This window comes from Haliaeetus albicilla, chromosome 9 (assembly GCF_947461875.1).
Source record: "Haliaeetus albicilla chromosome 9, bHalAlb1.1, whole genome shotgun sequence".
Taxonomy (NCBI): domain Eukaryota; kingdom Metazoa; phylum Chordata; class Aves; order Accipitriformes; family Accipitridae; genus Haliaeetus; species Haliaeetus albicilla.
The window spans coordinates 43422556-43437919 of record NC_091491.1 but is presented as its reverse complement, the minus strand read 5'-3'; the positions used below and the strand labels follow the sequence as shown (position 1 = coordinate 43437919).

Below are 15364 nucleotides of genomic sequence, written 5' to 3'. Positions count from 1 at the left end.
CCCTTCCTCCTCCTCCTCCTCTTCCTCCTCGCCGCCGCGGAGGGCCTGGCACCCGCCCGCCGGGCCGCGGCGCTGCCCGGCGACGGGGCCGGCCCGGCGCGGCTCCGTGAGGCGCGGCTCCGTGAGGCGCGGCCGCCCCTTCCCCGCCCCGGCGGGCTCCGCGCGGCGCCAGTGAGCGCCCGGCGGGGCGTGCGCGCCCCTCCTTCCCTCTCTCCTTCCCTCCCTCCTTCCCTCCCTCCCTCTCTCTCTCCGCCCGCCGTGAGGGCGGGAGGGAAGCGGCAGCCCCGAGCGGGAGGCGAGGGAGGCGGCGCGCCGGGAGCCATGCGGGAGTACAAGGTGGTGGTGCTGGGCTCGGGCGGCGTGGGCAAGTCCGCCCTCACCGTCCAGTTCGTGACGGGCTCCTTCATCGAGAAGTATGACCCCACCATCGAGGACTTCTACCGCAAGGAGATCGAGGTGGACTCCTCGCCGTCGGTGCTGGAGATCCTGGACACGGCGGGCACCGAGCAGTTCGCCTCCATGCGGGACCTCTACATCAAGAACGGGCAGGGCTTCATCCTGGTCTACAGCCTGGTGAACCAGCAGAGCTTCCAGGACATCAAGCCCATGCGGGACCAGATCATCCGGGTGAAGAGGTACGAAAGGGTGCCCATGATCCTGGTGGGCAACAAGGTGGACCTGGAGGGCGAGCGGGAGGTCTCCTTCGGGGAGGGCAAAGCCCTGGCCGAGGAGTGGAGCTGCCCCTTCATGGAGACCTCGGCCAAAAACAAAGCCTCGGTGGACGAGCTCTTCGCGGAGATCGTCAGGCAGATGAACTACGCCTCGCAGCCCAACGGGGACGAGCAGTGCTGCTCCTCCTGCGCCATCCTCTGAGGGCGGCGGCGGGCCGGGGCTGTCTGCGGGGACACGGCGGTGGCGGCCGGCGGGAGAGGCGGCGGGAGCGACTCGGCGCCCCGGCCGGTGCAAACCGCGGGGCGGGCGCGCTGCCGCCGGCAGCCGCCGAAAACAGACACACACACACACACACAGAGAAAAAAAAAAAAAAAAAAAAAAGGAAAAATCGGAAAAAAAAAAAATCGTGTTGGAAATGTGGCTTTTTTCGGCATGTACGTTTCGTCCAGTCTTGGTCGTTGCATATTTCCTGTCAGGGGCTGCCGCGGGCTGCCGCCCTGCGCCGGCAGCGGGCCCGGGGGAGGAAGGCTTCGGCGAGGAGCGGTCCCTGCCCGCCTGGAAGAGCGGGGCGCAGGCGGGAACACACCACACACACACCCCGCCCCGCCGGGACAGGCGTGAGGAGAAACCGCGGCCCCCCGTGAGGAGCCCTCCCCCCGCGGCCACGCGTGGAGCGCCCCGCCGCCCGCCCCCAGGATCTCTATGCAAAGTTGGGTGGTTGTGCCGGGGCGTCCAGCCTGGAGAATTGCACATCTTGAACTGGGACTTTTAACTTAAAACACTGATGCCAATACAGTGTGGGGTGCCAGAAAGTGTCTGCTGATGAATATCCGTGAAATAATTTTCTATTTTGTTTACCTGCTGTATCGGATGGGAGTTTGCAGGAGAGTGGTAGCGTGTTGGGGTTTTCCTGTTTTTTGTTTGTTTTGTTTTTTTTTTTAAATCAGCTGTGAAAATGTTACAAATCTGCACAATTTTTTGGGTGTGCATGTGTGTGTGATTTCGTTTCTATTTTAATTTTTCTTTGGCGGGTGGGAGCGGTGGTGTTTTTGTTCCGAGGGTTTTTCTTTTGGGGTTGGCAATAACTGATTTTGATGACTAGCTCTCTAAAGTGCAAAGACTTCCTATATGTGATGCAGGGCCAACAGCAACCCTGTGTCTGTAGAGTGCCTTCAAAACTCAGCTGTTCCAGCCGGTGCCAACCTGTGAAAGCTCCACAGAATCCCATTATCTACTACTCCAAAAACTACTTAACAGTTTCCTTGCAGTAATCGTACCGAACAAGCCAGGACAAAAGGGCCTATTGTTAGTGGAATTTATTTCTTATTTCCATCTGAGCCTTTTAACTGTTATTTCCATGTCTTGCAAGTTCGGGCTTCATTTACTTCAAATTTACAAGAATTTAGCCTCTTGGGATTTTGGGGGGGGGGGCGGGGGCTTGCGCTTTTTTTTGCCTTTTTTTTTTTTTTGCACCCCCCCCTTTTTTTTTTTTTGCTCCCCCCCCCTTTGGTTTTGTTGTGGGGTGTACCTCCAGCCAGCAAAGAAGGAAATCTTATCGTTGTGATGTACCAAGAAAATTCTAACAACTGTCATTTTAATTCCAGACATGCATTTAAGAGATGTCTATCCATTTTAAGAATTTTAATACAAATGCTGTTTTTTAGAAAACAACTTTGTGCGCTTTTATGTATTACATGAAACACTAACTTTCACATAGGCTGTTAATCCTGATTTATATCTTAATAGAAGTGAAAGGCGGGGAGGGGGCTCGATTTAGCTAAGGACAGTGTTTTAAAAAAAAAAATAAGGACAAACCACAAGATTGCTATTTTGCCTAATATTTAGTCATTTTTAATACAGTTTTTCATTTGTGTTTAGGTCCTGACCCTATGTGATGCCAGCATGTGAGTGGAACGCTGTATTCAGTAGGCAGCTTTAGGAAGGTAGTGTGGCTTTACTGCAAAAGGACTTGTAAGATTAGGTCCTTATTCCTTACTGGGAACAGCATGGTTTATTGGGGTAAAATTCTAAAGGTCGATTATTTATAAAATTTAAGCTTTTAATCTCATTGCATTATAACTCTTTAAACTATACATCAGACCAGTATTTCTTTTCTGGTTTGCAGAGGGGTTGGGCTGGGAGGAGAGCTGTACCTTCTGTCATTTGGAAGATATAAGGAGTTTGTTTACCTCCATTATCTTCCTCTCTTAGCACCTTCTTTAAGGATTAGCACATAAAACCTGCAACTCTTTTTTTTTTCCTTTTCTTTTTTTTTCCTTCTCTTCCCCCCCCCCCCCCCCATCCCAAGAAGACTTGAAATTATCTTACAACATGAAAGCAAAAGTTGAGCAATGATGTGTAAAGGGGTTTTTAATCAGGCCAACTGAAAACTAACTGCCAAGACTCCTACCGTGAGTGTGATAATTTCTTTTAAGTAGGAAAACTTTCTGCTTCAGCACTGGAAGTGTTTAGTATTAGTTTAATTCTATGTATTGAAATCACAGTGATTGAAATGAAAATTATAATCTTATATTTTAGTTGAAAATTGGATGCTTCTTTTAGTAACATCCAGTATGTACTGAAAATTTGGAAAAGATTGTATACTTAAGTATTGAACATATTTCCTCTCCTGAGCTCACATGTATCCTTTAAAACAGCAAGGACCTGTTCTGATACAATCAGTCAGGTTGTATCAGTCAGACTGATACAATCACAGTTAAAAACAAAGAGGGTTGGAGAAGGCAACCCTAGTGATGGTCCCTCAACGTCTGCTTGGGGCCTTTGTATAACAGACAAATTGATCCAGCCCCCCGTTTTTAAATGAAAACCAAAAACCTCTTTGCAGGTTATCTTCCATAAATTTCTAAAAATTAATTAGAAGCCAGCTCATTGAGGACTTCCGTATTAGAAGTAAGGGCTTCTTCTAACAAAAATACTGCATTGAAAACTAAGAAAGCTTGACCACCGCCATGTTTGTAGTTTAAAAAACTTCCATGTCTGAAGTTTTAAAAAAAAATGCCATAAATTTACATCTTGACTATTGCTATGGTTCAGTTTTGCCTTAAAATTCAATGGGACTATACAGTTTTTAGCACCCAACAGGCCTTGCTCTAGATCAGTGTATTGAAAGCAACTTGTTCCGCTTAATAAAAGCAGGTATTTATTATGTTCTCCCCAACAGATAGCAGATTCTTCATGTTTTCTAGTGCCTCCTGTTTCCTTACTGCCAGTGTTGTGATTAAGGAATGATGCAAAAATGGGTGTTTGTAGCACACAGCGGCACATAAAGTCCAGTTTTTCTCGGCCTAGCAGAGCAGCTGAAAGCAGCCTAATAAGTTCTGGATTATGCTGGGCTTTCTTGTAGATATATTCTGGTTCTTGCCGAAAAGGTGTGTTCATTAAACAGTGAAGCGTTTAAGAAACCATGGCATGGGTCTAATCAAAGTTTTGAATGTATTTAGATGTTCAATGTTCTCTATGACTTGGTGAGGACAGTACAAAAAGTAGAACTCAGTAGTCTGATCTTCCAAATACTCTGAAGTGTTTTGGTGCTTGTTACACATAGGCCTTGTCTATAAAGTAGGAAAAAGTCATACTGCTTTAACTTGACTGAATAATGAAAGCTATATTAGCTTCTACACTTGAGGAAAATGTTGTATCAATATAAAGGTACTCTTTTATTCCTTTTCCCTGTGGGAATATGTTATACCCGTGTCAATACAAAGGTGGTATATAGCTCTTTTCACAGTGAGAATTGCAAATATTTAATTGATTTGGAAGAAAAATTACGTTCCCGGCCAAAATACTTCCTGACAATGCAGAAATTGTGTAAACAAGGCCTTACTTTAAGGCTGGTCTTATGGCCACATATTTTCCTGTACATAATGATTGTATTTTTAAAAATCCAAGCTTGTTCTGTTGCAAGAAAGCGTGTTGTTGAAATCCTAGTCTCTGTGATTGTAACCGTGCAGTGTTCTCGACCTCATTTTCAATACAAGTGTGGTTATTCTCAACATGATGCTCAGGCTTTATTGATGCTTACGTTTCTGGAGATGATGTTGAATTCTGTGGCTATGGGATTCCTGACGGTTATGCTTCTCTCAAAAGAATGTATGGCAAGTTTTTTGCAAAGGGCATTTTAAATAAAGGGCAGCTGGCTCTTTATGACTTCTTCATTTGGATACTCATTGTGTGCAGGTGTTGTTAAGTATCACGTTTCCCCAAGGAGTGACAAAATGCAGAAATTTTCATGTTATTTAAGAATTTTGTATGAAAAGGAGTGGCATGTATGTTCTTCTCCCTTTGAAATTAATGGACAACTCCCGTGACTGTAAACGGAAAATGGTTGGAGCTTTCCTGCTGTTAGAAGCTCTCTTACCCACCAGGTTTGTATAGTAGGCAACCCAGACACTCTTCTTTATGGACCTTCACTGTATCTTTGGGAACTACTGTTTGGAGTGCCCATTCATGTTCAGGTGAGATTTGAGACTTGATGTAGAAGCAAATGTGTGTACGAGCTGTGTTCAAAGGTGAAGTAGTTTTAAATAATGATCTTTGTAGCTTATAGCCTGCTCCTAAAGTGTTTATAGCCTCATGCAAAATGTATATGTCAAAAAGATTCTCCTTCCTGTCATATTATTATAGCATGGTGTTCTAGAACCTCATTTTTGTAGGACTCCAACATCTGACCAACTTCTAAAACTTTTTATTTGGGGCTGGCAATCTTTGGTAAACGTGTACATAGCAGATGAGAGTGATTCAATAGCAGATTTTTAGTTCAAACAGCTAAAGATATTCAAGTGAGTTACGGTGATGAGAAATGGAGTGGAAGTGCATTGCTGGGGCTGGGTGTGCTGGGTTTGGGGTTTTTGTTGTTTCTGTTTTTTAATTTGAGTAGACTAAGGGTTTGTTAGTCTGTAATTGCCAACCTTACTGTATTTCCCAAGTAAGAGTCATTGTGTGTGTGTATTCTGACTTCATTGGGGTTGCAGTCAGAATTCTTGCCCTTACCACAGATGATCTCAACCTCTGTGATCTCAATTCTGCATTTAGTCAGTATCATGCTGAAGAAAACGCCCAATGAAACCTGACCTGGTCGACCGATAATGGCTAGAGCAGAAAGATTTACATGCAGAAAGCTTAAGAACAGCCATTAAAATTTCCCTATAGCTATTTTAAATTTTTTGAAGGGTATGACTGCTCTAATACACATCAGGTGCTGCTTTGATACTGCTGATGCTAGAGCATAGTGATTCAGTAGATGACTTATTGTGCATAAAACAAATACTAAATGTGTCTAATATCTAACAAGGTCTTAGATCCTATAGACAACACTGTAAAATTAGAAGTCAGTTAACCAGAACTTGTAAGTTGTTCAGATAAGTCTTAAAATATTGGAAGCAGCTGTTCTGTAATGACTTAATTTTATTTTGGCAGTCTCTGGGTCTTTTGGAGGTTTGGGCAAAGAGGAGACTTTGATAAGAATCCATAGCTTTGTTTTGGTAATCCTCGACAGAGAGATATTTTTAGGAAAATGGTGTCTGACATGTAACTTCAGCTTTAATGATTTAAAAACTATTTCTACAAAGTTCTTTAAGGGAACATTATAAAAAGGTGTAGTTAATATATCTGATGTCCAGGTAACAAACAGATCCCAGATGTTTCTCTTCTGCTTGATTGACTGATTAGGATTGTGCAAGAAATGCTGCAGCAACTAGACTGATCAGAATGATGTCGCTAAATTTTTTGCCTTTTGATGTGGTCTTGTTATCCTGCTGTATTATGATGCTAGGATGAAATTGAATGTTTGCGGTTGGTTTTGAGGATGGTTGTAAATGGACTTCTGGGTGAAAAACTGATCTGAAATGGAAGGGGTTTTTGGGAGGTTTGTTTGTTTCCTTTGAATTAGGTATTGAAAAAGGTACAGGTCAGCATTCGTATCGGTATTCCCTTAACCAGTTTATGGGCATATTCATCTAATGCTTTGTTTCTGCAGTGTCACTACTGTTATCCCAATTTAAACAATTAGGATGAATACTTAAAAATTCAAGTTCTTTTCTCAGAGGTAGAATTGCAGGTAAGGCAGTAAGCACTGAGCTACAGTTGAATGTGTGCATCTGCTCTGTTATTAGTAGGCAAGATATTCAGGTGTGGAGCCCAATGTGGGTATTTGAAAATAAGTTTTGTTTAGCTGTTAGAAGTGATCCACCCAAAAGTGTTTGTGAGAAACATGACTATTGATACCCTTGTGATAGCATTTGTTCTGAGGGTTGAGAACAGATGCAAGAATTAGATGCATTTACTGTTGCATTAACTTGAGTTGTATCATTTCCTTGCCTTGCCTAGAGATGATAGAACTGGTAGTGTTCCTTCCAGCCATGGTGTCAACAGTCCAGAGGTGGGGAAGCATTATGCTTTCCTGATGGGAGAGATCATTTAAGTTCCTTACCATCTTGCTGCCTCTAAATAGTTTACTGCATCTGTGTCAGAGTTAGAAATGAAAAGGAAAGAGCAAGATGTTTCTGCCTTGGATTGCTGTCTAGCTCAGAGACGTGTCTGGCTTAGCCCTCTATCAAAGCCATGCCCTACTTCTGGTTTCCAGCTTCAGCAGTGATTCAGTATGTTTCCAGCAAACATTTAAAGCTTTCTACACCTCAGTTCCTCCAACTCTGTATTTTGTTGAAATGTTGATTTCAGTGCAGATGAACTGATTTTGCATGAGCATTTGACTCTGGAATTGCAGCACCAAATGAAATAAAGGAAGAAGATTGAGAGAGAGAGATTGAGGACACAAGAAATTATGCCAAAGGGTGCTGTCAATAAAAGAGTACGTGACTTCTTCCTCTAAGACGGACCTAAATACTGGAAGCAAGTTTTTGAATGTTAAGTGTCTAGCAGAAGTCTTCATTTAACCAAGCCTTATGCTTAAATTAGAAGATACTTAAAAGCCCTTTGCATTGGAGGTATGGTACTTGAATGATTTCACAGAATTATCTTTGTAATTTTTCACCGACCTTGGTTTGTTTAAATATTCTAAGATTTATTTATTATTGTGATAGTTATCACTAGATAGAGGATGTGTTTAAATATGATTTAATATTTATATTAACTTAGTACTATAAATATCTCCATGTTGTAGGGATTGATAGACATGGTAGGCATGAAGTTGAAGGTCTGTTTACTTACTGAAGGCCTTATGGGAAGTAAAGAATGAAAAGATCCAGGCTTCTGTTTTGAAAAATTACGATGATGCAAAGATGAATGTGTAATGTAACTTTTTGAATTTACAGGTGACTTCTTGTTTCTCAGAATAGACAGTCTTTTAGATGGGAGATGATTACCCCTTCTCTTCGCTGCTGCATGACAAGCTGTGCCATTCCATTTTTTTTGCCTATAGTGAAAAAAACGTGATCCTTCTGCTGCCATGGGTGTTTGTCAGACATGGGCTGCCTTCATGACTCTGTTGCTCACTTGGAGCTCTGGCATTATTCCTCTTGTAGGCTGCATGGGGGAGGAGGGAGCCCAGATGATGCAGTGATAATGAAGTGATTGCTTATCAAAACACTGGTTTTGATATCTATCAAATCTATCTATTTGAACACTGTCAAACCACTGGGATGGTAAGCTGGCTCAGGTCTAAACATTTGAGAGGGTGTATCCATTGTTGGAGTTATACTTGAAACTGAGCGTCCATACAATACATGCAACTCCTTGCTCTTCAGTGTTACGTGTTCGTTATAGGTTTGTTCTGGGAATGCAGAAACAAAAAACTGTTTCCTGCAAGGTGAACGGAGACCTTACAGCATACTCCTATGGCTAACGTATAGCAGTGGTGTCCAGCACGCTCAGAGGAAAATAGTTTGGCATTTTGAGGAAGAAGTATGCGTGTGCATTGTATCCACTCTTGCTCGTCCAGAAAGGTGGTTTGAAAGATAAATCTTCTGCAGATATCCTGAAAATAATTTCCTTATGTGCATAAAATAGATATAATTTCCTTATGTGCATAAAATAGATGTATTTTAGAGGTCAAAACAGTGAATCTTTTTGTGTTTCTTAGGAAACATATAATGTGACTTCTGTTGAAGTTCCTTTACTGAATCATAGTTTCTTCCCCTTGCTCACCAACCCTAATACAGCGATGAGGTCTGGTGCTTTAGACTCTTGTGAGTGATGAGAAATTGAATGCACATTCAGTATTTTCTACATCTGTAATAAAAGTAAGTTTGGGGCGTTATTGTACATATATGTCCATGACATTTCAGTGTATTGTACATATATGTCCATGACGTTCACTGCATTTTTATGAGAAAGATCTAAGTGATCAAGAAGTAGCAGCGCAGGGCTGGTAAAATACTGGCTAGGTAGGACAGGAATCTGCGATGGAGGACTGTGGTTTGGGTTTGTGGTGCGAGGCTGGAAGCAGGACACATGTTGCCAGGTTTGCTAAATGCCAGATGTGATTTGTGTGGAAGGGTAGGAAACTGAATGTCTTGGTGGGGGCAGGGGGAGTTTGGGAGAAGATGGGTTGAATTTTTCTGTTTCAGGTATAAATACCATTCTGTGCATGTATGTTGTGGATATTCCCTGCCCCATGGTGCTAAGCAGATTTGAAAGCACACAGGAAGTTTGCACAATGAGTGTGTTATTCACCAAGGATGATTTTGATGATGTAAGTTTATACTGAGTTTCATAGCTTCCCTACACCACTAATCACCAAAATCTCTTTTAAACAGTGTGGAACTTTATAATGATGATGGTTACAATGTGACTCAAGATAGTTAGGAGCCATATGTACTTAAGGATGAGATTAGTGATAAGCTCATTCCTTGAATGAACTACAGTAATATTACGTACCTCAATTTAGTATTGGGAGTTTGCTGCCAAGTTTACTTGATGATTAACAAAGCTGAGATGAAAGCATGCTAATGAAGTACTTGAGTAATTAAGTTTCTAATGTTTGAGATCTTGATTTCTCTCCTTTTCAGAATATTCTGCCACGTTCCAGATTGGCTATTTTCTGCCGTGTTTCTTATTTCAAATATTATGTTTGCTTTAGTGTGGGGTTTGCTTTCTCTTTCGTTGTTGGATCTTTTGTTTTTTCCTTCAATTAAAAGAAAAATATAGGAGATTCACACTTGAATTACTGTATAGCACAAGCTGCCTAGATTCTAGAAACACGTGCCATGCGCTCCATGTATTTTTGCAATGAAAACAAGTTTAAGGAGAACACTGTATGTTTAAGGTATTTCCAAGGCCTGGACACTCAGCAGAGAAACAGCTTGAGAAAGCTTATTTACCAAAGAACTAGGTCAGCCTGGAAGTGAATTAGAGTGTTCACAGATACTTAGATATTTATTCACTTACAGTACTACTATACTTCAACCGCTGTAGTGAAAGTTACAGATTTCTGAGCATAAATATTTATGCATACATACGAAGTTGTATATGGTATCCACAATTTGGGAAACATCCACATTTTTCTACTCTGAGCATAGAAAATCAGGAATTGGGTGCCTACACTCACTGAATATTGGACCAGTAGTGTAGAAACTTAGGTACATATTTATTTAGCCAATTATAAGCACCTAAAAAAGAGTTTTCTTGCTTCTTTTCAGGAATTCTTGACCTGGCACAATTTAATTTTCAGCATTGCTAAACCAGAAAATCACTGTGGTTATTAAATGTGTGCAGCCTTTTACCAGATGTAGGGATAGCAACCTGTCAAACTTGTCTGAATTGTTTGTGGTCAGTGCTGTCTGAACAAAATTTCTAGTTTATGTCTTACCTCTGTATTTCTTGTGATAAGGAAGCCAAACCTGGCTAGACTGAAATACTATGAGTTCAAGGATAGATGTTCTTGGATTCTTTACAAACTTTATGATAGACTGGAATTGCTCAATGTGCACCTGGTCGCAGCTTGTTTCAGGTGTTTGTAAGACACTGACTTCCTTTATCATCACTCAGGGTTTTTCAGCACTTAGAGTAGTTAACAGAAATTAATTGATGGGTAACTGGAGTTCTTTTGGCAAGCGTGTTTGTGCATGCTAATACGAAGACATAAGCTGTATTATTCCAGGATGTAAACAAACTCTAAACAAATGTGTTAGGTATCCTAATTACCTGCAATAGGATTTTTAATATAACTTCATGACTGAAATTGTCTTTGTGTACTGACTTACACTATTATGAATCTGAACTTGACTTGTTCTCTGATTCTATAAATATATGTATGCTGAAATCCCTGTTCTTTTGTAACCCCATTGAAATCAGAGCATTATTTAAGCAAACGAGAGCAGAAATTAACCTCAGTCTGCATTTTAAATATTTCACATGGACCTAGTAGTGTGATCTTTGTCCTTTTTAAAGTTGTAATTTCATTTTTAAAAAAAGCCTTCCCCTTTGCCTTTAGTTGGATCTTCAGATGTCTAAAATGTAAACTACTACTGTTTGTTTTTTTTTCTATGGGTGTTTCTTATCTTGAAGTGATACTGGGTTTATGTAAATTGTGAATGCCATCTTGAAATGGCAATAGGTCTATATAATTTTTTTTTCATTTTATACAGTTGTTTCCTCCTATTCTGTCAGAAGTTATAATGTGTTATATTTTAGTATCGGTAAGGTTTGTTTGTACTCATAATTCACAGCCATTAGATGACCTTTTATCTTTGTACTGTTATCTAATCGATCTGATAGAATCACAGAATCGTTTAGGTTGGAAAAGACCTTTAAGATCATTGAGCCCAACCGTTAACCTGGCCCTGCCAGGTCCACCACCAAACCATGTCCCTAAGCACCACATCTACATGTCTTTTAAATCCCTCCAGGGATGGTGACTCCACCGCTTCCCTGGATAGCCTGTTCCACTGCTTGACAGCCCTTTTGGTGAAGAAGTTTTTCCTGACGTCCAATGTAAACCTCCCCTGGCTCACTGGAGGCTGTTTCCTCTCGTCCTATTGTTGCTTGCTACTTGGGGGAAGAGACGAACCCCCACCTCAATATAACCTCCTTTCAGGTAGTTGTAGGGAGCGATAAGGTCTCCTGGTGCGCAGGAGAGCACAGATACTGTGCGCTGGCTGACTGGGATGCTGGGACACTTACAGTGTAAAACTCTCCTAGATCTAGTTTGCATTTAACAGTGTTTTTGTTGTGAAAATGACAGAAGAACACTTTTCCCTGTGCTGCCCAAGGGATGTGGAGACAGGCTTACAGACACAGTGGTTTATTTGCATGGCTGATGGCATACATTGACTGTAACAGTAAAAGTTCCTTTTGGTGACAGTTTGAAGAAGAAGAAAAAGAAAAGAAAAAAGAGAGGGGGGAAAAGAAAAGCAGAGACAAGATGGAAAATTTGCGCTAGTGGCCAGCCAGGAAGAGAAGCACCCTGGGTTCTTTTCAGGTACGGGTCCTGCTCTGGGTGTGCTCTCCCATGCAAAAAGCAGTGCCCTGCGATGCTGTTTTCATGTGGCTATATGGTTTTCCAGGACCCGCTCAGGCTCCCTGCAGGTTGTTCCTGTTTCTGATGCTCCCAGTGCTTGTCGGAGCATGCCTTGGTCAGGTGCAGGGCTTATCTACTGGCTGGGTGTTGAGCTTGGTGCGCTCTGGTTATCTGGTGATGCGAGTTGGCTGTGTAAAACCATACCTGTCTACTGGGTAGTTACTCTGCAGTAATTCACCAGGCACCTGAGAGAGCAGCAATGTTTGTTGCCTTAATCTTTTAAAGCTGAATTGGTTGCACTGCAAGGCCTTATGGTGCCCCGTGGGATGAGCAGCGTTGCAGCTGGAGCAGTCCTGGTGAACATCCATGATGTCTCAAAGCAAGTATTGAAGTTATGTCCTAAGTGCTCTTCTCTGCAGCTGCTCTATGCTGTATCAAAAGAGCATAAGTTAGATGAAGCCATCACTTTTTTTTTTTTTAATTCTACATCTGATGCCAGGAGCTACATAAGCCCCTGAACTATGTCAGAACTGGAGGGAGAACAAAGGTGCCCTGAGCTTGCCTTTCCCTCCTGCCCTTCTGCCTTCTCTGCATTCGGAAACAGATGAACTTTGTGAGCCTTGGAGTCTGTGGGTCACTGCAGAGGTGTATGGTCCACATATATCAAAACATATGTATTCTAAAATTTTTAAAAAATTGCAGTTCTGTACTTCAGGAGGCAAGACTTCTGTGTTGCCTTGGCATAAGTACTACACTGTACTGTAGAAACTTTGAAAAGAGAAGTAAGTATTAGTTCCTTTGGGTGGCCCCACCCTCCACCCTTTGAAGAAAAATGGAAATATTTCTCACTCAGATCCAAAGGTTAGATGTAAAACATATGATTTGAGTAGGCTTGAAATTGAATCAATTTGAAGCTGTTATAATTTTTATTCACTTGAAACTGGGTCAATTTCAAATCAATCTCTTTGAAAGATTAAACACACTTACTTCAAAAAGGGCCTTTGTGATGATCCATCACAGTGCTCATCAAATTAACAAAAAGGGTTGATCCAGCAGAGTATAGGAAAAGGGAACATTTCATTCCTGCATTACGGCATTATAACAGGGTGCACACTCAGTTGTGGCTCCAGCTTTCATTCAAGGATAGGTATTATTTTTAAGTCTAATAACTATCCTTATGGAAAAAGAAAATATTTTTTTAAAACCCTCAGGAAAGGTTCAATCGAAAAAATAGTGATTGCAGGACTCTGGGAGGATTATGATAATTTATTTCAATTACCAATGCAAAACAGGTTATACATCTCTGTGCTTCACCATCTTGTGGAAAAATCTTACATACAAAATGTAGCATAATCACATTTTGATTTATGGAAACTCTCTCTAGAAGACAGTATGCCAGTCTCTTGTTTTGCTGCCCATAAGGCTGCAGTGATTGTTAGGAAGTTTGTTTCCCTTGCCTGGCGGGGCTGAAATAAGCTCTGACTGATGGGACGGTGCTCCTGGCTGCTGCTGCAGCTTTGCGGGGCCGTAGTTACGCCTTACGGAACAGAACAGCTCCATTGGCAGGCATTGGGGTGTCCCCCTCTGGAAAACCTGTAGTCTGGTGATTGGAGCCCTTCCCTAGGAAGGTGATCGTCATCTCATGGGACTCTTGTCTCTCCAGCAGGCATTCTGCACAGTCAGCTTCACACAGGCATCAGTTCAGCTTGTTTCCAGCAGAAACTTGCGAGTCTGAAGAGCAAAGACCCATGGAGCCTCACCCTGCTCGCAGCGCCAGCATCCCACCTCGCCGTGTTAGTGGGGTCTCGTGAGAGAAGCTGTGCTCGTTCGTCTTTTTGGTGGATGATTGTGCCTGCTCCCTTTGTAGCTGTAGAAGAAAAAGTTTGAAGATCTCAGCACACTTCACTGTTCTCGGCTTCCTCACCTCTTCGCTTGTACACACGCATACTTCTGCTTCCTCCCATTCTACCCCAATAGAAAAAAAAAAGTGGTTAAACTCAGATGTGGGGGTGCTAAGAAGGAAGCACATGTTATCATGTCTGAATTTGGAGTGGGTGAATGCTCTGTTCAGCTGCAGCCACCCTCAGTTCCCCCACTGCACACCTCCCAAAGATGGGTGGCTGCAGAAGTGATTATTCTGCATTGCCCAATGCCTCCAGCACCTGAGGGCAGAGTGTCATCTTCTTCCTTGGCATAATGGCAAATGCAGTGAATGCTGCAGCACTAAATGACTAGCTTAAGAGGTTTACAGAAAGGTTATAAATAATTTAAATTTCCAATCATGGGTTATTCCAGTCACTGTTAATTTCACTGGGTGTAGAACAAGTGACACGTGACAGAAGCTCTGCCTTGATTTGAAAAAATAATCTAGCTGATGAATTGAAATGTGCTCACTGGGAGCATGGAGTGGGACATACAGTCTTTGAGCTCTGTGCAATAGTAATGGAACTTCCAGTCTCTAATTTTAAGAAATAAACACTGATTAATGTTCAGAGTTTAGGCATTCTGACTAAAAGCAGTCAGCACATGACTGACTTCCCTTTATCTGTTAAAAGGTTTATATTTATTGACTTATTTGGAACATAATGCTAAAGAAATTTATAGATTTCTTGTTTACGAGCTACTGATTTCTACTATTGATCGATTGGGCATCTTGAATACACGCATCTTCTGTGGTTTTTTAGGCATGTCTGTGGTAGCAGAAGTGGTGCTATGGCTCCGTACTTGGGTTTCATTTCTTTGTGTGAGCAGGTTTCCCAGAAGGTGATACCTTTTGGCTGTGTGTTCATCAGGTCACGCATCTTAGCCAGAGGTGTCTGTGTCTTCATACAGTGGTGCTGTTTGTAAAAGCGTGATAAAACGACCATGTTGGAGATGCTGGTAGTTAATGGTTCTTTGTATGAGACTTTATGGACAGCAAATCCAAGCTCCCCAGCAAGCTGGTGATGTGGGAAATGCCTGATGGAGCCCAAGTCTCTCGCTTTCCTCCTAGCTATGCACTGGGATCACATGGTGTTTTACAAAATATAAAACTACCCATGTGCCTGTGGGAGGACATGGACATCGTGTGGCCCTGGGTGACTAAATGATGCTCAGAGTGACCTTGGAAAGGCCACGCTGGGGGTTCCTGGTCTGCACTGCAGCCGCCTGCTCCGCACTGGGACCCCGGAGTTTGTGTACAGGCAGAGTCAGCGAGCGTGTGGAAGCGGGTTACGGGAGCAGCTGCTTAATTCAGGCTTGGGAGCTAGAGTAATTGGC

The 15364-nt window shown here is 42.4% G+C and overlaps 1 protein-coding gene across 2 annotated transcripts; it reads left to right on the top strand.

Annotated features, from left to right (window-relative positions):
* Positions 1-32: 32 nt before the first annotated feature.
* Positions 33-10455, top strand: RAP2B (RAP2B, member of RAS oncogene family). Of its 2 annotated transcripts, XM_069792948.1 has the most exons (2): positions 189-810; positions 1016-10455. In XM_069792948.1, the coding sequence occupies exons 1-2, from the start codon at positions 322-324 to the stop codon at positions 1442-1444; spliced, it is 918 nt and encodes a 305-aa protein (XP_069649049.1). In that variant the 5' UTR covers positions 189-321; the 3' UTR covers positions 1445-10455. The 2 variants fall into 2 exon arrangements, with proteins under 2 accessions (XP_069649048.1, XP_069649049.1); XM_069792947.1 differs by lacking the exon at positions 1016-10455 and having other exon boundaries at positions 33-1014.
* The last annotated feature ends 4909 nt before the right edge of the window (positions 10456-15364 follow it).